Genomic DNA, 23,630 nt, shown 5'->3' with positions numbered 1-23,630 from the left:
TACCACACCAAATTCAACAATACATTAAAAATATCATAGTCCTTGGAGTTCCCACTGTGGCACAGCGGAAACGAATCCGACTAGGAACCATGAGGCGGCAGGTTCAATCCCTGGGCTTGCTCAGTGGATTAAGGATCCAGCATTGCCGTGAGCTATGATGTAGGTTGCAGACACGGCTCAGATCCCTTGTTGCTGTGGCTCTTGCGTAGGCCGGCGGCTACAGCTCCAATTAGACACATAGCCTGGGAACCTCCATATGCCGTGGGTGCGGCCCTCAGAAGACAAAGATTAAAAAAAAAATTATATATATAGATATATATGTGTATATACATATAGATATATATGTATATATCATAGTCCGTGAGGTATCATGGGGTATTTATTTCCAGGGATGCAAAGATGGTTCAATATCCATAAATCAATCAATGTGATAACCGCATCAACAAAAAAGGGACAAAAGTTATATGAGCATCTTAATGGAGGCAGAAAAGGCATCTGACAAAATTCAACATCTATTCCTGATACAAACTCTCAACAAACTTGTTATGGGGGAACATACGTCAATATAATAAAGGCCATTTACAACAAACCTATAGCTAACAGCATACTCAACTGTGAAAAGCTCAAAGCTTTGCCTTGATAGGGAACAAGACAACGATATCCACGCTCACCACTGTTATTTAAAGTAATACTAAAAATACTAGCCATAGCAATTATACAATAAAAAGAAATAAAAGACATCCAAATTCAAAGACCTCACCATCTGCAGATGACATGATACTAAATATAAAAAAACATAAAGATTCCACTAGAAACTCTTCAAACTAATAAATAAAATCACTAAAGGTGCAGCCTAAAGAAAATCAAGATACAGGAGATCCCGGTGTGGTGTAGTGCAGTGGGTTAAGGATCTGGCTGCAGTATTCTGAGCCCTTGGGGCGGGGGCAGGCCTGGTATTGTCACAGCTGTGGTGTAGGCGGAAGCTGTGGCTGGCTTTGATCCCTGGCCTGGGAACTTCCATATGCCATGAGTGCAGCAAAAAAAAAAAAAAAAAAGTTTCAGCAAAGAAACAGAGGATACAAATAAAAACCAAATGGAAATTTTACAACTGAAATATGCAATGATTAAAAAAAAAGTTCAGTGGTTAAGCTCAAGAGCAGAATGGAGAAGACAGAGGAAAGAATTAGTGAACTGAAAGATAGAAAAATAGAAATTACCCAATTGAACAAAGAAAAGAGATGAAAATAAATAGTTAAGAGAGCCTCAGGGACTTGTGGAACTAAAGCAGGGACATTATCTGTCACTGGAGTCCTAGAAAGGTGAGAGAGAGGGTGAGGCTGGAGAAATGCTCCAAATTCCAAAGGCTGAAAACTTCCTATATTTGACAAGAGACTTAAACCCACAGATTCAAGATGCTGAACAAAATCCAAAGAGGATAAATGCATAGAAATCCACACCAAGACACATCATATTCAAATATATGAAAACGAAAATCAAAAAAAAAAAAATTTTTTTTTGAGAGGAATACAGGAGAAACATCTCCTTATCTAAAGGGTAATAAACAGTTTAAATGGTGGATTTATCATGAACAGTGGAGGCCAGAGGGGAGTGGAATAACATTTTCCAAGTGCTTAAAGAAGACTGTGAACCCAGAGTCCTATGCACAGTGAAAATAACCTTCCGGAATGAAAGGGAAATCAAGACATTCACAGATGAAGAAAAACTAGCACTCTGTTGACAGCACATCCACCCTCAAAGAATGGCTCAAGGACGTTTTCTAAACAGACAGAAAAGGATGAAAGAATTGCGTTCTGGAACATAAGGAAGGAAGCACAATGCAAACAGTTAAAATAGGAGTAAATAACATGTATTTTCCTTCTCAAGTTTTCTAAATATGTTTCACAGTTAAACCAAAAATTATAATATTGTCTGAGAAAGTCCTAAATGTACGTGAAGTAATTATTTAAGAGAATTATAACCATGGACGGTAAGAGTACACACAGGAAGGTAAGAGTTTTCTACTTCATTCAAACTGGGAAAATGTTAACATCAACAAACTGGAATAAATTAAAGAAACTATGAGAAAAGCCATACAATGAAATAAACTCAAAACTATTATAGATGTCCAAGTAACTCACAGAAAAGCAGGAAAAAGAAAACAAACAGGGAGTTCCCGGCGTGGCGCAGTGGTTAACGAATCCGACTAGGAACCATGAGGTTGTGGGTTCGGTCCCTGCCCTTGCTCAGTGGGTTAACGATCCGGCGTTGCCGTGAGCTGTGGTGTGGGTTGCAGACGCGGCTAGGATCCCGCGTTGCTGTGGCTCTGGCATAGGCCGGTGGCTGCAGCTCCGATTCGACCCCTAGCCTGGGAACCTCCATATGCCGCGGCAGCGGCCCAAAGAAATAGCAAAAAGACAAAAAAAAAAAAAAAAGAAAAAGAAAACAAAGAAAAGAGAAAAAATTTAAATGGTAGATTTAAATCATAACATATCATTATTATTATATTGTATTAATTAATTAATTAAACGTATTCTATTAAATACATTTCATTTTACATGTAATTTTATAAATCCATTACATTCCATGGAAATGGCTAAACCCACCAAATGAAACAGAGAATGGCAGAGCAGACTAAAAAACATGGTCATGTATGCTGCCTTTAAGAAATTCACTTCAAATACAATGAAATAGGTTGAAAGTAAAAGGATATAAAAAAAACATCGTCCATGTATTTCATGCATATTTTTCTTTCATTCATGAAAAGAAAGCAGGAGTGGCTATGTTACCATGAGATAAACGTCAAAGCAAAGAAAATTACTAGAGAGGGATATTGCGCAATAACGAAAAGGTCGATCCACCAAGAAGAAACAGTGATTATAGATGTTTATGCACCAAACAGACCTGCAAAAACATGTGAAGCAAAACTGACAGAATTAAAACTGGAAACAGACAAATTCAAAACTGTCCCTCTTTGAAAACATGATTATCTATGTAGGAAATGCCATGGAATTCACACACACACACACACACACACACACACACACACACACACACACACCTTCTAAAATGGTGGATCATTTCAACAAGGTCAAAGGATACAAGATAAAGGAAAAAAATCACCTGCATTTCTTATGCTAACAATGATCACATGTAAACTGAAAATAAAAACACACTACCTTTTGTAACCATTCAAAAAATATGAAGCATTTGAGTATAAACATGACAAAACATGTATGGAACTAGTATGCTGAAAACTAAAAAATGCTGATGAAAGAAATTAGAGTAGATCCAAGCAGATGAGAGACACACCAATTCATGGATTGCAAGAAAAAAGGTAAAATGCCACAGTAAAAATGCCAATTTTCCCAAAATTGATGTTTGACACAGTTCCTATCAAAGTCCCAGATGAACTTTTGTAGACAGACAAGATTATACTAAAAATCTACACAGGAAAGTAAAGTAACTACAACAGCTAAAACAATTTTGAGGGGGAAAAGAATAAAACTGGAGGCATAAAGTTGGAGGCATCGAGCTACCTGATTTCACAACGTACAGCTATGGTAATCAAGCCTGTAGTACTGGCAGAGAGCAGACAAAGAGACCTGGGACACAACAGTGAATTCACAAACAGTTTTTTAACAAGGATGCAGGAGCAGTTCAGTAGAGGAAGGACAACCTTTTTAATAAATGGTGCTAGACCAGCTGGACAAACGGAGACAAAAAAATAAACCTTGAATAAACTTCACATCACACAAAAATTCATTCAAAATGGATTACAGAATTAAACGTAAAAATGTTAAACTATAAGCCTTTTAGAAAAAGGAGGAGAAAACCTTTGGAGTCTAGGGAGAGGCAAAGAATTCTTAGACTAGATAACAAAAACACAATTCATAGCTGGAAAGACTGACAGATGAGACTTTGTCAGAATTAAGTGTGTTTGCTCTGCGAAAGGCCACGTCGGGAGGATCAAAGAACGGCCTGTAGACTGGAGGAGAATATCTTCATACAACACTTATGACCAAGGACAAGTAATTATCTAGAGTATGTGAAGAACTTCAAGGCTCAAGAGTCAAAAAGCAAACAACCCAGTTACAAAATAAACACAAGGCAGGAAAAGATTTTCAACATCAGTCATTAGGGAAATGCAGACCAAAACCACAATGACGTATCAGTACCCACCTATCAAAATGGCTAAAATAAAAAATTCTGACAAAACCAAATGCTAGCTAAGGTTGCGGAGAAAATGGATCATTCATACTACACTGCTGGTGGGAATATAAAATAAAATAGTAGAGCCACCCTGGAAGAGTCTGCCAATTTCTTAAAAAATCAAACATGCATTTACCATACAACTCAGCAAGTGCACCCCTTGGCAATCAAAGAAACCAAACCTTACATTTTTACAAAAATCTGCATGCAAGTGTTTACTGCAGCTTTATTCATAATAGCCCCAAACTGGAAACAATCCAGCTGTCTTTTAAGGGTAAAGAATGCACTACTGCCACATCAGCGGCCTAGAATCTCCAGAGAACTATGCTAAGTGAAAGAAGCCAATTCAAAAAGCCAATCATACATATTACATCAATCCATTTATGGAGCATTCTGTAAGTGACAGAAATTATAAAACTAGTGATTAAGGATGGGGGGTGGTGGTGGGAGGGAAGAGTGGGTGTAGCTATAAAAAGGCAACATGAAGAGCAAGTGTGGTGATAGAACTATTCTGTATCTTGGCTACATCAATGTCAAGATCTGGCTGTGACCGTATTTTTGCAAGATGCTACCGCTGCAGGGTAAAGGGTACATAGGACCTCACTGTATTTTTTTTTTTCTTTTTTCTTCTTTGGCTGTACCCTCGGCCTGTGGAAATTATCATGCCAGGGACTGAATCCAAGATGCTCCTGACCTAGGCCACAGCTGCGGCAACACTGGATCCTTAACCATGGCACCGGGCTGGGGATCAAACCAGCAATGCCACAGAGACAAGCCAAATCATTAGTCCCTGGTACCATAGCAGGAACTCCCTCGGTGATTTATTTTTAAAACTGAATGTGAATATATAATTACCTCAAAATAAAGTTTAGTTTGAAAAAGATACTCCTAAAAACAAGACTACAAAGTAACTGTACAAAATATCTAACTTTTTTTTTTTTTTTGTCTTTTTGCCATTTCTTGGGCCACTCCTGCGGCATATGGAGGTTCCCAGGCTAGGGGTCGAATGGGAGCTGTAGCTGCCAGTCTACGCCAGAGCTACAGCAATGCAGGATCCGAGCCACGTCTGCGACCTACACCACAGCTCACGGCAACGCCAGAACCTTGACCTGCTGAGCAAGGGCAGGGATCGAACCTGCAACCTCATGGTTCCTAGTCGGATTCGTCAACCACTGCGCCACGACGGGAACTCCCAAAATATCTAACTTAATGGAGGTGTGCATGTATAATTTCTATAAAGACATGATGACGTACTGCTATGCAGAATTTAGATTTTCTGAATGGATTTCCTAAGCATACTAATCCCATCAAAAGGAGATGTTGAAGGAGTTCCTGCTGTGATACAGTAGGTTAAGAACCTGACTGCACAGCTCGGGTCTCTGTGAAGGTGCAGGTGGGACCAGTGGGGTAAAGGATCCAGAGCCGTGGATCTTAGGTTGCAACTGGGGCTTGGGTTCAATTCCCGGCCCAGGAACTTCCACATGCCACGGGTGCAGTCATTTAAAAAAAAAAGAGAGAGAGAGAGATTCAATAAGTTTTGCTAAAACAACAATACAATAAAGGTTTACAGAATGTTTAAAAACCGAAGCATTAGTTATTCCAATGAGACGAGCTGAGCATTTACTTTTGTATCCTTTTTTCTATGACTGGCCTCACTGCGCTGATCCAGTCATCTTGATTGCATGCACCTAGAAAGAAATTTAAAAGCATTTATGTCCAACAGTATCAACAGTAACATTATTTCAATAGTTTGGTCCAAAACATCTTTTAACTAATCTTTTAGCATATTCAAGACAGTAAAACCCTTTTAGCATAACTGCGTTAAGCTTCAACTCTTTCTTAGTCATGGCTGGGGAAAGATTATTGTCATCATTTGCATTGCTCCTTACTGTGTCACTTGGCAGTGCTAAACAAGTGTCTGAGAACGCAGTGAATTAGGGAATTACTTCATTAAAACTCATGACTCTGAAGACAGGGTAACTATCTTCACGTTTGAGATGATGAAAACTGGGGGCTAAGAAAAACCAGCACACCTGCTAGTGGCAAAATAAGGAGTCAATCCTTGTCTGGCTCCTCACCACCATAACTATAGAGAAAAAAACAAAACCAAACAGAACCTGAAGTCCTCATATAATGCAAAACTAAGTTTAGCCAGTTGTTTTCAATCCTCTTTTTCACCCAAATTTTAGCATAGCCACGAGCTGTATAACAAAACTGGCTAAGAATAGTTTTGACATTTTATTTCCTTCATATCTGATCCATCTAATGAATAGAGAATGGCTGACCAGATAGAAACCAAGAGAAAAAATGGAGAGATCAGACCAACCATCAAATCAGAGAAAATCAATTTCCAGGGAATCAAAAGAACACTCTATTAATTTTCTGTGTGAAACAAAGAAAATTAAGTTTTTGGTGGTTTTTTTTTTTTTGGCTTTTTAGGGCTGCACCCACAGCACATGGAGGTTCCCAGGCTAGGCGTCGAATCAGAGCTGTAGCTGCCAGCCTACACCACAGCCACGCCAGATCCAAGCCATGTCTGTGAACTACACCACAGCTCATGGCAATGCCAGATCCTTAACCCACTGAGCGAGGCCAGGGATCAAACCTGCATTCTCATAGATACTAGTCAGATTCATTTCTGCTGAGCCACAACAAAAAATAAGTATTTTTAAACATGTAACTCTTCATTAGATGAACTGTTGGTTCTAGACATGGGCATGGTTATTTTGGTACAAGCAAAATGAAATTGTAAATTTTTTCATTTAAAAAAAATTTTTTTTGTCTTTTGTTTTTTTAGGGCCACAGCTGAGACATATGGAAGTTTCAGGGCTAGGGGACAAATTGGAACTATGGCTGCTTGCCGGCCTACACCACAGCCACAGCAAGGGGGGATCAGAGCCACCTCTGTGACCTACACCACACACCACAGCTCATGCAACGCCGGATCCTTAACCCAATGAGCGAGGCCAGGGATTGAACCCGTGTCCTCATGGATGCTAGCTGGGTTTGCTAACCACTGAGCCATGACAGGAACTCCCTGTTAATTTTTTTAAAAATCTCAAAGTATAAAGTTTTATGAATAGCGGATAACGTTAGATTCCATTAAAATAGGTTTCATTAAAATAGATCTTAAAATTAGGACTTAAACCTAATTTTAAAAAAAGAAAGAAAACTTAATGAGGTAAAAACACGGAGTTAAAATTCCTTTGAGGGCCTATTAGTTCATTGCTGTACCAGAACCACCAACTGTACCCTCAGTCTCAATAACCAATTAATAGTTGGCTCAAGATTGGAGATGGGTGGGATCAGCATAAATCTACCCTTTGGCACAAAGGGCGGCACACTGATGCCCTACTTAAGTAGAAACTTTAAAGGAAAATATTTTTAGAGTGTTAAACATTGAATTACAGTGATTCTGAATGATCCAAAGGAAAATACTTTGAATACAAGATGACAGAGCTAGTATCTGTCGACAGGTTAAAAATGACAATAACTTGAGTTCACTAAAAGAAGAAGTTTTCACAAGTTAACTGAAAAATAAAAAATAAATTATGTAATCTACAGGTTAAAAATTTTTTTCTCTTAGGACAAAACTAAATGCACTACAGCAGTCAATTCTGCCCTTGGTACCTGCTACTTAATTTCTTACAGTACCGAAGAGCTTAGGGCCTGCTTGATACTATACCTTACAGGCCTCCCCCCTTTCCAAACTTAGGCAGCACTGTGGCTGAAACAAAGGTGAACAGCCAATCTTTTTTCCTTGTCAAAGGTGAAATACCAGCAATAGGAACCAGATTACCTAAATCGATCGGTCCTTCTCTTAATCCATCTAATTCGTACAGTCTTCCATTCACAGGAACGTAACTGACAAAGTGAAAAGCATCTTCTTCTTTTGCTGATGTCTTTGCATCAAATTCAAACATTTGCTGTCTACAGTGGAAAAGAAAAAAAGTGAGAGACAAACAAGCAAAGAAAGAAACAGTATTTACTGAACACACAGCGTCTCTACCTGGCGAAACTGTTGTGTACTTGGCGAATCACATCCGAATTACTCAGTGCCAAACCTTTCATCTGAAATAAACAATAATCAATACATTATTTCCACTTAACACTTTACTTATTTTAACAGTAACCTATTAAAGTAAGAAGCACTACAAATTGGGCGTTTTAGGAATAATAAAATTATACTCACAGCTGCATCAAAACTTTGTGAGAATTCCTTAAACTCTGACAATGTCTCTCCTAAATGGACATCCTGATGGGTACAGTTCAATAACACACTTACTATGGCTTGAGTAGCACAAGCATTATTAATTACCTGTAAAATATAAAAGCAAAAATATTATCAATTTGTTAAAAAAAATATTTCAACTGATGACAGTAATCCTCCAAATATGAAAAAATTAAGTTTCCAAATTTTATTTCGCATAGTCTTAGCGTAAGTATGATAAACAAGATCAATTTCCATTCTGATCTCTTTTCAGCAATTTGCTGCAATTCTGGAACTGAAGATTCTAGGAAATCAAATAAATTAAATGAACTCATCATCTCACTGAAGACCAATCTGGTTAGGGTAGCAAGGCCACTCTTTCCTGGTCTAAAACACATCTGATTAATAAGCCAGAAGAGCTTTTCCTTCCCTCCTAGTCAATTCCTCCTAAGCTCATTTCTATCTATAAACATTCAACCCCTATTATAGGACCGCAGCAAGCTCCAACTCACCTACTTGGCTCTTACGGAAATTATCCAACAACTCACATTAGCTTCTTCCCTCATTTGAATTCTGAGAAGTGTATACACGGCCCACACATTTTCCAGCTTTACAGCACTGTCATCTAGCCATTGTTTATTTAACAACTTACTAACAGGTATTAACTGTTAATTAATACTGTTTATTTGACAGATTCTAGTCAGAGTTCATTTAGATAGCACTTACTATGTGCCAGGTACTTTGCTAGGCATTCCACATGTATTAATTCTTCCAATCCTGTCAACGACCTATGAAGGAGTAATGTTGTTATCCCCCCTTTACGTCTGTGGAAGCTGAGGCACAAGGAGGTAAGAAGCCTGCCCCAAGGGCACAGAGCTAAGCAAGAGGCAGGTGATCTGGTTCTAGAACGTCATGCACTTGCCCACCACTCGAGGCTGGCTCTGGACGCATGTGGTCTCTCCAACAAGACCACACCTACTTACAGACAAGGGCTTCTGCCACACTCCCTACAGCATCTACACGGGCTGAGATGACAGACATGGAAAGAGGCACAGGGGATCAGTGCGAACACCAGCAAAGTTAACTGATCTAAACCTGAAAAATGACTTTTCCCTCCATTTTAGGGCCGCACCTGCAGCATATCAAAGTTCCTGGGCTGGGGGTCGAACAGAAGCTGCAGCTGCAGGTCTATGCCACAGGACTATGGGATGTGAGCTGCATCTGTGACCTATGCTACAGCTTGTAGCAACGCTGAATCATCCTTAGCCCAGAGCAAGGTGAGGAATTGAACTTGCATCCTCAGGGATATTTGTCAGTTTCTTAACCCACTGGGCCACAACAGGAACTTCAAAAAATAATTTTTTTTGAAGTACAGCTTAGTTCTATTGCTTTATTTATTTATTTATTTTTTTACTATTTTGTAATTAAATACCATTTTCTATTAGAGTCTTTCCAAAAATGCTAATGTGCTTATGATTTTACAGTTTGGTAAATTATTTTTATCTTGACTGATTTCAAAAGAAAAATTTTCAATTATCTTCCCTCATTAACTCTTATATTCCTCTACTTTTCTGTTGCCAGAGCCTTCTGAGGTCTTGTGAATATCCACCAGTTCTCAGGTTTTTCACCGCAGTAAGTTTGAGAAATGCCCTAAGACTGTTTTCTGAAGTAGAGAACAGTTCTCAAACTACACTCCCATAATTTCTCTTAATCATTTTGTACTCAAAACTACCTTATGATTGCCAATTAGGGAAATCTAACAGGAGATCCAGAATCCAATTAACATTGCTGCTTGTTTCTTTTAATATGTATCCTGACCTGAATCACAGTTCTTAAGTAAATTTGGATGAATATTTGGAATGATTAAAGGCGGTATCACAAAGGTCATTAACTGAAACAAGATTTCATGCTCCCTTATCTTGGACCAAAATTATCGGAGTGTGGGTTGGTAGGAGGAAGTCAGCAAAAGTTAAAATTTGTACTCATTCATACGTTCTTTCAAAATGATGACACACTAAAGCCATAATCTGTACCCAATGTTAGGCCAGATGCTGAGGCTATGGGAGAAAATACTATCAAACGTTCCTATGATCTAAGGACTACAAATCAGTAATCCATCGCTCTAAGAATTTATTTTTTAAGAATTAGGGAAAAAATTGCCTTCCAAACTCATCAAACTGTATATATTAAACATGTGCGGGTTTTGTGTATCAATTATATTTCAATAAAGCTTCTTTTTGTCTTTTTTTTTTTTTTTTAACTAGGGCCGCACCCACAGCATGTGGAAATTCCCAGGCTAGGGGTCGAACTGGAGCTGTAGCTGCCAGCCACAGCCACAGGAATACCACATCTGAGCCATGTCTTCATACTATCACAACCCATGGCAACACCAGATCCTTAACCCACTGGGCGAGGCTGGTGCTCAAACCCGAGTCCTCATGGATACTAGTCAAGTTTGTTTCTGCTGAGCCACAATGCGAACCCCCAATAAAGCTTTTTCTCTTTTTACAGAGGCATCTGTTGTAAATGTGAGTTCCCAAATTGCAGCTGCAACTGCAGGCCTATGCCAAAGCCACACAATATCAAAGCTACATCTGCAACCTACACAGCAGCCTGCGGCAATGCGGGATCCTTAACCCACTGAACTTCAAGGTCAGGGATCAAACCCAGAATCCTTGTAGACATGGTCGGGTTCTTAACCTGCTGAGCCACAAGAGGAACTCCAAAGCTGCTTCTTCGTCTCGCTCTCTCTCAAGTTTTTTTTTTTAAAGGAGAGAAAAGAAAGATCTTTGGATACTGGTCTTCTGATGTTAATAAGGATTTATGCAGAGTTCCCATTGTGGCTCGGCAGTTACAAATCCAACTAGTACCCATGAGGATGTGGGTTTGATCACTGGCACCATTCAGTGGGTTAAGGATCTGGTATTGCCACGAGCTGTGGTGTAAGTTGCAGATGAGGCTTGGATCTGGCATTGTTGTGGCTGTAGGCCAGCAGGTGCAGCTCCAACTAGACCCTTAGCCTGGGAACTTCCATATGCTGCAGGTGTGGCTCTAAAAAAAAAATAAATAAAATAAGGATTTACGCTGTCCACAATTTATTAAGCTCATTTTGTGCATGAGTGAACAGTCATGGCTATAAAAGACAGCCCTGCTGGTTCTAAAATGAGTTTAGCGCCACCAAGTGGTTATGCTATATATAGCACAAGAATCCAATTACCCTTGGGTGAGACCTTCCAAGACCCCTGGTGAGTGGATGCCTCAAAGATGGACAGTACCAACCCCTGATGTATATGATATTTTTCCCTACACTAACGGGCTGGCAGCACACACGAGGGCAAAGGGAGTCTTCACATCCCACATGGGACAGAGAAGGACAGCATGAGATTTCACCACACATTCCAGAACAGCACATGATTTAAAACTGGTTTATTAGGGAGTTCCCACCATGGCTCAGTGGTTGATGAACCTGACTAGCATCTACGAGGACGCGAGTTTGATCCCTGACCTTGCTTGGTGGGTTAAGAATGTGGTGTTGCCCTGAGCTGTGGTGTAGAGCAGGAGCTACAGCTCCAATTCAACCCCTAGCCTGGCAACCTCCACATGCCGCCAGTGCGGCCCTAAAAGACAAGAAGACGAACAAAATAAAATAAAACCGGTTTATTTCATTTAACATTCTCAGCCAGAGTTGGCTGAAACCTAGAAAGTGAAATGGCAGGTGGAAAAGTGGAATGCTGATCCAGAGAGTAAACACTCTTTATGTATTTCATGCAATTACTATTTGCAGCAGCAAAATAACTACCATAATAAACATCTTATGGATAAATCTTACTCATCTATAATATCGGCGTTCCCGTTGTGGCGCAGTGGTTAACAAATCTGACTAGGAACCATGAGGTTATAGGTTCGATCCCTGGCCTTGCTCAGGGGGTTGAGGATCCGGCGTTGCTATGAGCTGTGGTGTAGGTCGCAGACACGGCTCGGATCCCATGTTGCTGTGGCTGTGGTGTAGGCCGGTGGCTACAGCTCCGATTAGACCCCTAGCCTGGGAACCTCCATATGATATGCTGCAGGAGCAGCCCTGGAAAAAGCAAAACAGACACAAAAATTTAATAATATCTAATATCAAGTCAAAAAAGTAAGTCCTCCCAAACTACATAGAGCATGATCCTTTTTACAAAAACACAGCCTTTTGAAGATTAGAAAAAAATACAGTAAAAGGAAATAAGGCAACAGCATAGAGAATTCAACCTTGGGGTTACCTGGATGAAGGGAGGGACAGAGTTCAAGTTTACTGGGGTGGTGAGTTCTTAAAGTAGCCAAATAAACAAACAAAAGGAGGCTATGAGTGTGTGTCATCGATCAAGGATTATCATTTTTTAAAGGGAAAAATGAAAAAAACACAGGCATCCTCCCTGGTATGCTCTCTTCCCGCATCTCTGTAACCAACCATCACGGTAAGGGCGTATCATAAGGGAGTTTGCTCCCAACCTGTTCACATCTACCCCCGGAGCAGTCGTGCACGGACCGCTGCGAGAGCCTCCTAACTATGTGCCGTCTCGCATCCTGCACCTCGCCCTCCTCCTCCGCTGCTCTCCCCACACTGGAGCCCAAGTCATCTCCTCTAGAAGAACCCTGATCGAGGCCCCCTCCTCAGACACCTCGGGAACCTACTGCTCTTGGGGTAGAGACAAAAGCCTCGGGCACGGCCCAAGACGTCCTGCGTGACCCGACTCTGCGGCGGGCGCAGGCAGCTCTTCTCTAGGAGCCACCTTCTTCCTGGTCCATTCGAACAGAGGGTCCAAGTTGTATCTGGGTCCACGTCCCCCTGGAATGAGGACAGTTCCCACTCGCCTCAGCCACGTGACTGAGGTCTGGCCAAAGAGAAAGCATGTGGGCGCGGGCAGGTTCCGGCAAGTGTCGCCAGGGAGCGGGGAGTGGCGCCCCTCCTGCTGGCTGGAGGGGGCACCGAGACAGGACGGCCGGAGCTGCATCAGCCGCCGGGACCACGACGTCCCCTTTGGGTAGAAACCACACACAAAGGAACAAAGCGAGAGGGCCTGTGGTCCGGCCAGGCGCCACAGTGGCTGTGAAAGAGGACTCCTCGCGCTGCTTACGAACCGCCGGGTCTCCGCCGAGCCGCCCTGAAAGCGGACTGACAGGCCGCTCTTCCAGCTGCGCCTCTCCGGCCGGGGTGTCGCGCCTGCTCCCCCGCCCCAGTCACATCGCCCGACCGAAGGACGTTTTACAGCCTAACTCTCTTGCGCCATGACGCTCCTAGGAATCTGGGGCCACCCTCAGCCTCTCTCCCCAGACAATACCCGCTTAACCTTCAGATTTCGGCGGAATCGTCCCTCATTCGGAGACGCTTTCTCAGACCTCTCAAGGGATGGGTCCCACGGCTATGTGTGCAGTAAAGGGCTGAATCCGGCCCCCAGAGAGGCTGGCCTTCGCCTTGGCTCCTGGCAGCTGAGCTCTCACCTCTTGCAAAGCCATGCCTCATAAAAGCGTCTTGTCTCCCTGGGGGCTGTGGGCACACTGTGGCTTAGGGTTCTGGGTCAGCAGTATCAGCTCAACCTCCAGGGTGGCTGGAGATGGAGGGCCAAAGAAAACTCCAGATACCAGGAATGGCCGAGATGGCCCGAATGGCCACACCCTGCACACTGTCACACGCCACTTCCATGCAAGGTACCGCCATCTGTGACCCCCGTAGGAGAAGACAACCAGACGCTGTGCAGATGGAACTTTCCTGGACTCTGCCCCAGGCGTCTCTTCCCTTGGCTGGATTTAATCTGTAGCCTCTCACTGTCGTAGGCGACAACGGTGAGGTCAATGAGCTTTTCTAACAAACTAGAGAACATGAGGGCGCTCCTGGGGACTTGCTAAACTTGCAGGTGTCAGAAGTGACGGTGGTTTGGGGGACTCTGACCCCTGCGGTTGGTGTGTGAAGTGAAGACAGTCTTAACAGATTGTTTCCAACCTCAGAACATGGTTCTCACCTCACTCCCTGGAGCACCTGTTACCCCTGTAATTGTGCACTTCGCTGATTAATACCCATCTCCTCCCCTTGACGCGAAACACCCTAGAGGGGAGGGATCATTCCCCAAGCATGGGCACAGCACCTGGCACACTGCAGACACTCAACCATCCTTTCCTGAAAGACTGAACAGGTGGAGAAACACACAAACCCAGCACCAAGCAAGGCTACATGACCTTGGGCAGTAAGTCAGACAGAGCTTAGCTTTCTCATCATTGAAGAGGTAACAAGACAACACTGTTTTGCAGAGAACCGTCACCAAGAAGGTCATTCCTGGATCCTCATACACGAACTTAATTACCAGAAGACAGTATCTTTTGCTCAGTATTTTGCTAATCAGTGATCCACACACATGCACACTCTCAATTAGAGCATATGATCAGCAGATAACAAGGCAGCATTATCTCTACGAACTGATGCAACTCCATCCACAAGTACCAAAACTACACACTTAATCTGTATGACCTCATCACAAATAATATAATTTTAATCAAAATCCTTAAATACCTGAAAGTATTCCTCTGAGTCTAGAAACACTGGATTGGAAATCATTACTATCAGCTCTTCAAGTCTACCACCAAGGATTATATATTTAGGCAATACACACTATAAACTAGCATATGCTCAGAGGAGGTATACACTACAAAGACTGATAGATGGCATTGCATTACTGATCAATTTAATTGAAACGAGCATAATATAGTATAAAAATATGAAACTATGGGAAATCACTACTGACATATTAATAAATGTGGCAGGACCAATGCAATACAAATAAAACATTATAGTAAGGCAGAAATGTAATACAGAACTAGAAAAATATCAAGGGACTCTAAAAATTATAAATCCGTACTCTAGGATTTATTTATTTATTTTTAGGGCCAGACCCATGGCATATGGAGGTTCCCAGGCTAGGGGTCAAATTGGAGCTGTAGCTGCTGGCCTACGACATAGCCACAGCGACGCCAGATCCGAACCATGTCGGTAACCTAGACCACAGCTCACGGCAACACCGGATCCTTAACCCATTGAGCAAGGCCAGGGACTGAACCTGCATCCTCATGGATGCTAGTCAGGTTTGTTACCACTGAGCCACAAAGGGAACTCCTCTTTTTTTTTTACAGCCACATCTGCAGCATATGGAAGTTCCCAGGCTAGGGGTTGAATTGGAGCTGCAGCTGCTGGCCTGAACCACAGCCACAGCAACACCAGATCTGAGACGCATCTGTGACCAACACTGCAAGCCTGCAACAACACTGGATCTTTTAATCCACTGAGCAAGGTCAGGGATTGAACCCACATCCTATGGGTCTTTACTTGCTGAGCCACAATAGGAACTCCTAGAGTACTTTCTACACCTTAAAAATACTTAGGCCTTATAATAATATACATTATATTAACAAGACAAAAAATTAGTTTTACTGAAGCATGTCTTTGCTAAAGCAGTCAAAATTATTTTTCTTCCATTTTTACCTCAGAGTACAAGCCCCAGTGAATGAGACAGACAGTACAAGCAGAGCCCTTCTGCTGCAAACCCAAACGTGCTGGCTGTCTCCAGGACGGCCACGAGCTCGACCGTCTGAGCTGTCGGCTAAGCCGGCTGCTGTTTTCCTGGAACATTCGCTCTGATTTTAAAGGACATACGGCAAACACACACCGTTGTTCAGACAGGGTGTCTGGCAGATAGTTTCTTGAAAACAGGGGAAACGAGTCTGTCACTTCAAGGAAAACACCTGACAGTATTTGTTGTCCTGGATAAAATCAGCACTTTCAAGTGAAAATTAGGATTTTTTAAGACTTCGATCCGCCACTGTGAGTTTGAGTTTCATGAGACTTAACAACTTTTCTGATGACATAAATGGTAATATTAACGACTGGGCTTTACTGACAATGGATATAACTAAAATAGTCAAATGAGTCCACATTTAGAAGATCTGTGTAAGTCAGCAAATTTTCAAAACGACCAGTGCATGATGTTATCAGATCCTGTATGAGTAAATGAGCCTTTTGAAGAGCAAGATAAACCAAAAGATTTTAATATAACAAAATACAAAGCTCATTGATGATTTCAGATGTCATATTACAACCAATCTTTAGAAGTGGAACATTTCTGGTGTTTTTTAAATAATATCAAACATATCCATAATTTCCTTAATAAGAAACTAACATACTCTTCCCCCTCCAACTACACATATATGGGAGACTGAATTTTCTTCATGAGCTTCAACAAAAAATAAAACAAAAACACTGCAAGAGAACGAATAAAGAGGCAGACAGGAGAATCCAGCTGTGTGCAATTAAGCCAGGCATTAAAGATATTTACAAAAATGTAAAACAATACCTTCCTTTCACTACTCTTTTGCAATATACCTATGTTTCATTTAAAAATATGTTACCATTAACAATACAAGGAATTTGTTATTTTTAAATCAATTAATAAATATTTTAAATGTCTAGGTTTTTTTTTTTTCTTTTCTGTGTAAGGTCACACCTGCAGTAAATGGAAGTTCCCAGGCTAGGGGCTGAATTGGAGCCCAGATCCTTAACCCAGTGAGCCAGGCCAGGGATCAAACACGCATCCTTACCGAGACAACATCAGGTCCTTAGCCCATCAAACCACAACAGGAACCCTCCTAAATGTCTCCGTTTTAATGTATAAGTGACAAACATTAATAAATAATCCACACAGACAGAAAGTCTTTGGGGATCGCAATAATTTTTAAGAATGTAGGAATTGCCATTGTGGCTCAGCAGGTTAAGAACCTGACTAGCATCCATGAGGATGCGGGTTCGATCTGCGGGTGTAGGCTGCAGATGCGGCTTGGATCCCGCATTGCTGTGGCTGTGGTGTAGGCCGGCAGCTGCAGCTCTGATTCAATCACTAGCCTGGGAGCTTCCATACGTCGTGGGTGGGCCCTAAAAAGACAAAACGAAAAAAAAAAGCAAGTGTAAAACCAAAAAGTTGGAGCACCACTACATTAAAGACTCACAGGTGGAAAAGAGTCCCGTAGAGTCCTGTTGATAAAAAGGGTTGCTCTTGAGGTCAGCATATCCAAGGACCATACCTGCTTGGCAAAAAATATCGTGTCAAGTCGGGAGTCCTGAACCACAGAGCCTGCTGGTTCTTCTCCGGGCTGCCACTTGAAAAGAAAAATCAGCCCATGAACTGGCCTACAAAATAAAATACAAATTATGGACACCAAATCTTGCTTCTTATAACACACTGTCAATATATTAAGTTTTAGTCAGCTACTTAAGAAATACAATGCAAATGAAGTAAATCTGAACATTTGTTAAAAAGATTTCTAGAGTTCCCGTCGTGGCGCAGTGGTTAACGAATCCGACTAGGAACCATGAGGTTGCGGGTTCAGTCCCTGCCCTTGCTCAGTGGGTTGACGATCCCGCATTGCCGTGGGCTGTGGTGTGGGTTGCAGATGCGGCTCGGATCCTGCATTGCTGTGGCTCTGGTGTGGGCCGGTGGCTGCAGCTCTCATTAGACCCCTAGCCTGGGAACCTCCACATGCCGCAGAAGCGGCCCAAGAAATGGCAAAAAGACAAAAAAAAAAAAAAAGATTTCTATTGCTACCCATAGTTACTAGAATGCTGCCCAAGACAAGGCTAAAAAACTTGAAATTACATCAATTAAAATGGAATTGTAATGAAAGGTTTATTGTCAAATCTGTCGATTATTCAATTCTACCTTCTATCACCTCACTTAAAAACAGAAAGAACATAACAAAATAGAAGAAATTGTTAACTCTAGACTGAGTCCCAGTATACACGAATAAAGTTCTCACAGGATGCTCACGAGCAACTGGCTGAGAACATGCACAGTAGGAAATAGAGGAAGTCACCTTCATTCTTCTAAGTCCTGACTGGATGCTGCACCTCCTGCATGATGAAGTCATCCACCTCCCAAAAGGAGGAATGCCCCCCGTGAACCCTTAAATCTGCTTTAGGGTTCTTTCCAGCCTATCTTTCACCACTGCCTTCCATGCAACAAAAAGCTTTCCTGTCCCCTAAAGACATAACAAATGATGCATCTTTAATTAACCTTCCCTGATAAATTCTCGGCTAGAATTTATCTCTTATTCCATCTAAAATGATTGCTCTTTTTGTGGGGAAGGGGCAAACAGAGGGGAACAATTAAAAAAAATATCCCGACAGTCCCCCCTGGGACTCTGAGAACGCTCCCCCAAGGGAAAGCCCCTCTCCAACCCCCATTTGCAATACAGGGTGTTAAGGCTTCAGAGCAGGCAGGTTGGCTGGTGGGGGAATAAGAAGAGGCTCAGAGGGATGGGCTAAGAGGAAGGCACTTTCTGGCCTGAACATTTGGAATCTGAATAGTAACCTCCCCAAGAAGCAATGTAATTACATATAAACAAATTCTGAACTACTATTAATATACATTATCTATTAAGCATGGCTTTGTAGAGTGACCTGCTATTCACGCGTTTTACGTTAAAATGCGTTCCATGTTCTAACACTATTGATCTATAAGTGAATGTTGTTAGAAGAAAAAAAAAAAATCACTCGATCAGTACATTGTTGATTTGGAAGCACAGAGTTCTGAAACCCTTGCAAATTACTCATCTATGAGTCTCAGGTTCTTGGTTATAAAATGGGAATAATAACACCCATACCTCACAGAGCTGAAAAAAACCTTAAAGGAGACACTGTTTTCAGCGTAAGGTAATCCAAGTAAAATAAACAGACAAAAGTTTGTGTAAATACAGACATATTCTTTCTAACATAACTAAAAATACACTTACTTTAATTTTTCAAAATTCTCAGGCTCTAAACTCCATATTTCTTCTACTTGGGCTCCTCGGCAACCTGAAACAAGAAATTATTTCTTGAGAAAGCAAAATAACTCATTCTTTCTTTGCCATTAAATAAAACCCTAACTGAAAGAAATGCACATTTGAAATCAATATACTTTGACAAAATAAATAAATTATAAAAATCAATCAATCCACCACTTATAAGTCCATGAACCTTATAAGTCCATGAACCTTAGGGAGGGCTGGAGGGAACAGATGCACATTTGGGGGCAGTAAGACATGACAAGTGGTAAAATGGATAAAACTCACAATCGAGTCCTGTTCCTTCATTATATTCTAATTATTTACAATGGGAACATACTACTTTCTAACTTTAAAAAGCTCAAAGATTTTCCGTAAGTCCCACCCCATGACTGTCCCTCTCAGTCTCTCTCAATCTCTGGCTCCTCTCCACCCACTCCCTTCATTCAGCTGCTGAGGTGCCACAGCTCTGCTCTCGGCCTTCTCATTTTCCCACTGTATGCTTTTTTTTAAGTCGTAATGGTTAACTACTACCTAACAGTGACTTTCAAATCACATGTTTCGTGCCAACTGCATCTTAAATCCTAATTCTATACATTTTAAATTAAATTTAGTTTAATTTCAACGACATCAGAATCCCGTACTAAACCTGCTCTTCTTCAAGAACAGAGGTTCTCAACCAGGGTAATTTTTTGTTCCCTGGGGAACATTTCAAAGCATCTGGAGACATTTTTACTGCCACTATTGTCACTTAAGGGTGGGGACGCAAAGCACAGAAGAGCCAACAACAAAAAGAACAATCTGGCCCGAAGTGTTAGGATGAAATCAGTTATCCAACCCAAGTGTCTAATCACTACAAGGCACGGCCAAAGTACCAAGGTCAAGAACCCTGCTCCAGTAATTCACGGTGCAGTGATGGAGAATTCGTTAAGAGCTCGGCCTCCAATGTGAACCCTGGCTCCTCCATTTACTAATTATAGGACCAATGAACTGCTCTGTTCGCCATACTCACAGAGCTGGTTTGAGGTATAAACGAGTTACCTTATTATCTCTTTAGATAATTTACTCTGCATGAGATACATTTAGCACACTGCCCTGCACACTCTAAGGGTTCGCTAAATGTCAGCTGGTATTACTATCACAGCAGAAAAAAAGAGCCAAATTTACCAGGATCTTCTACGAATAAAGTGCTTTAAATGCACTTTCTCCAATCCCTGCAAGGCAAGTATCACATGAAAGAGGCTTAGAGATATTAGGTGGTTAGGTTAACCTAATTCACTACAGCTAATATATGTCAAGAAACTCTTTAAAACCCATGTCTGATTCCAAAGTCTGGGCACTTTTTAATAGTCCAGAATACTTCAAGTGAGAGCTGAAGAAGCCTTTAGACCACCTACAAAAGCCAGGGGTTTAAAAAAAAAAAAAGTTGGACCAACCCTGAGACTTCGGGTGCTCTTGCAATTCAGGACCTCGATCTGCCCTGTTCAGCAAGTATCTCTTAGCACCCACTCAAGTTTTATTAAAGATACAGGTGTAAGGAGAGTTCTCCTGTATTTTTGCAGGAGAAGAGAACAAGAAACAATCAGAATGTCTACAACAGGGTGCAACATCCACATACACTTAGTTGCGGAAAAAACCTTATAAATGTAAACCTACAGTTACAAGTGTGGAGACGGGCACGAAAAGACACTAAGGCAATTGTTAACACTGATGCTGCTGCTGCAAATCAACTATAAAAGACCAAACATTAAAACATCGCGCATCTCACACAAAAACACAACAAAAGCCACTGAATTAAAAGAGCCCCAAAATCTTTTGGAAAAATGCAATTTCAAGTGGAAATACCGTTTAAATGATCTCACGGTAGACACATACACACTGCTGTGCAAGGAAAACTGTGTGCTCAACTGTCAGCACCTATCTCCTTGCACATTCAATTCTCATAATTCCCTCATGTACGATAATCAAGACGTGGATTCTAATTCTAGTACTGCCTTCGAGTTCTTTACCCTGAGCAAGAACAAGTCTTTGAGCCTCACTTTCCTCATGTTTACAACAAGGATACTACCTGCTTCCTCCAAGCCACACAATTCTTGTGACGTAAACATTCTCAAACACTAAACTCAAGGCATCACTTAATGCTGACTCCTCTCACATATACTAAGTAAAAAGCTGAGGGGAGGCTAGGCTTTAAAAGCTAACAAATCACTGCTATTTAACAAATATTTTCGACTGGTTCTGTATCCATGGATTCAACCAACTGCAGGTGCCAAGTCCAAGACAGAAAATAATAAACTATCTGAACAATACTTAAGAACTTTAATCTACTAGGAAACAAGAACATATAAATCAAAGACAAGAACATATAACTCAAAGACAGTACAGTACATACTTTGCATATGAAAGGTACACAGGATACCTTCTGGAAGTTAAGAGGTAGGAGACTCCGCTGATTAGAAAAAACTTTATTAAATAGCTGGATTAAGTTTCAAATAGGATGACCAAATAAGCTGTCATTCAAATCAGAACACTGTTATTATTAAATTGATTTTAAGTTATAAAATACTAAGTACAATGTAATTAATTTGCTAAATTAAAATGTTTAAAAATATTTGATTAATGCATTTTTATTATAAAACTAGTGGCTCTACAAAATAGCTCTATTACAAACCTTATTTCAAAAATAATCTTCTCAACAATATATCTGGAGCCTTTTTCCCCAAGAAAAACACCCTGCTGAGGCTCTCCAGAGCTGCTGCAGTGCCTGGGATGGAATCTGAGGTATGCGGGCCTCAGGTGCTGTCTTCCAACCACAGGATTGCTAGTTCCCTAACCTTATCAACAGGTCTACCCGGAGCAGCAGGCATGACCCCAGCTTCTGCACCTCCCACAAAAAAACAGCCCCAGTTATGTCCTCCCTAACCCCGTTTTCTTCCTTTCTTTCCTTTTTTTTTTCTTTTTTTCTTTTTTTGCTTTTTAGGGCAGCATCTGTGGCATATGGAGGTTCCCAGGCTAGGGGCTGAATCACAGCTGTAGGCGCCAGCCTATGCCACAGCCACAACACCAGACCCGAGCCGCACCTACAACCTACACCACAGCTCACAGCAAGGCCGGATCCTTAACCCACTGAGCGAGGGCAGGGATCAAACCCGCTCTCTTGGTTACCAGTTGGATTTGTTTCTGCTGCACCACAACGGGAACCCCCCTAACCCTGTTTTCAGTTATTTCATGGCATGACAAATGTTACAGCTGGTGACGTGACTAAATAGGAAAAGCCGGACCATCGGCTCTCAGGCAACCTCTCCAAAAACAAGGACTAGATTCGACTCTCTGACATGAGCAGGGGCCCTAAGTTGGAGCCACTGTTAACTCGGACCCTAAGTCGGTCCCAAGGACTGTAACAGCACCTGCCTTCGAAGTACTGTGGACACCCTCGTAACTATACTTAGATTTCTGGTGGGAGAGCCAAGTATTAACTTGCCTCTCCCCCAAAACAAAGTGACAGGCACCTTAGGAGTGGCTGAAACAGACCTTCATGTAAACACCACCGTGGCCCTGAGTCACTCAGGTCTGCCTGAGCTCACAGGCCAGAGTTGAGGATGAGGGAATTCTGCTAGACTTCTCCCCGCAGACCCCGGCAGAGTCTGCACGGTCACCAACGCCCACTGCTACACCTGAGTTAATGCCTTAAACCAAGAGGAAACGTCAACACAACGATGAGAAAGCCCCCTGGCTTCCTAACGTCAACACTTCAAGAGACTAATGGTAAACAGATTTGGCACCAGCCCTGCAGGTCAGGTCAGATCAGTCGAGTAGCTAAGGGAAGGGCGTATTTGGTACAGAAAGAAAGGATGGATTTTGTTGGGAGACAATTCTCAATAGTGTCCTCCTATTACTCCTTGCTTCTAAGAATTTACCAGATTTGTGCAGGACTCTCTTCTCAAAATAATAATGTCAAAGAGTGTATGTCAAAATAATAAACAGACTTGAAAGGCAGAGACAGTGTAACCCTCTGAGGCAGAGGGAAGACTTACATCCTCCGAGAGCCAAAGGCTGAGTTTGCTAGCAGCCTCTTTATAAAATTGGGAGCTCCATGGAGTTCCCAAGTGGCTTAGTTGTTAAGGATCCCACATTATGGCTAGGGTCTGATCCCTGGCCAGGGAACATCTTCATGCAAAAGGCAAGGCCAAAATTTAAAAAAAAAAAAAAAAAAAAAAAAAAAGAGAGAGCGAGAGAGCCCTCTAAGCTCAGAGCTCCTTAGCCATGAGACTCTCATGCACAGCATCCACCTGTGTCCAGCTCCACTCCATGGACTTGGAGGACCGAGGAACCACTGCAAATGGAACTGTCCTGCTGCCGACTTTGCCAGCAG

At 41.8% G+C, this 23,630-nt stretch overlaps 1 protein-coding gene across 8 annotated transcripts in view; it reads right to left on the bottom strand.

Annotated features, from left to right (window-relative positions):
• Positions 1-23,630, bottom strand: part of UCHL5 (ubiquitin C-terminal hydrolase L5) — a 36,775-nt gene that overhangs the window by 8,221 nt on the left and 4,924 nt on the right. For 4 of the 8 annotated variants that reach the window (XM_047755475.1, XM_047755476.1, XM_047755479.1 and 1 more), the window contains exons 2-7: positions 19,226-19,289; positions 17,519-17,624; positions 8,402-8,527; positions 8,219-8,280; positions 8,009-8,139; positions 5,834-5,897 (exon numbers count right to left, since the gene is read on the bottom strand). In XM_047755475.1, coding sequence (XP_047611431.1) covers positions 5,834-5,897; positions 8,009-8,139; positions 8,219-8,280; positions 8,402-8,527; positions 17,519-17,624; positions 19,226-19,289 — 553 coding nt within the window. Of the gene's footprint in view, positions 1-5,833; positions 5,898-8,008; positions 8,140-8,218; positions 8,281-8,401; positions 8,528-17,443; positions 17,625-19,225; positions 19,290-23,630 lie in introns of those variants that run through there. The other 4 variants (XM_047755473.1, XM_047755474.1, XM_047755477.1 and 1 more) reach the window with 2 other exon arrangements.

Source organism: Phacochoerus africanus, chromosome 12, assembly GCF_016906955.1.
Source record: "Phacochoerus africanus isolate WHEZ1 chromosome 12, ROS_Pafr_v1, whole genome shotgun sequence".
Classification (NCBI taxonomy): domain Eukaryota; kingdom Metazoa; phylum Chordata; class Mammalia; order Artiodactyla; family Suidae; genus Phacochoerus; species Phacochoerus africanus.
The sequence above is the reverse complement of the archived record's forward strand: the minus strand, read 5'-3'. Positions and strand labels throughout refer to the sequence as shown.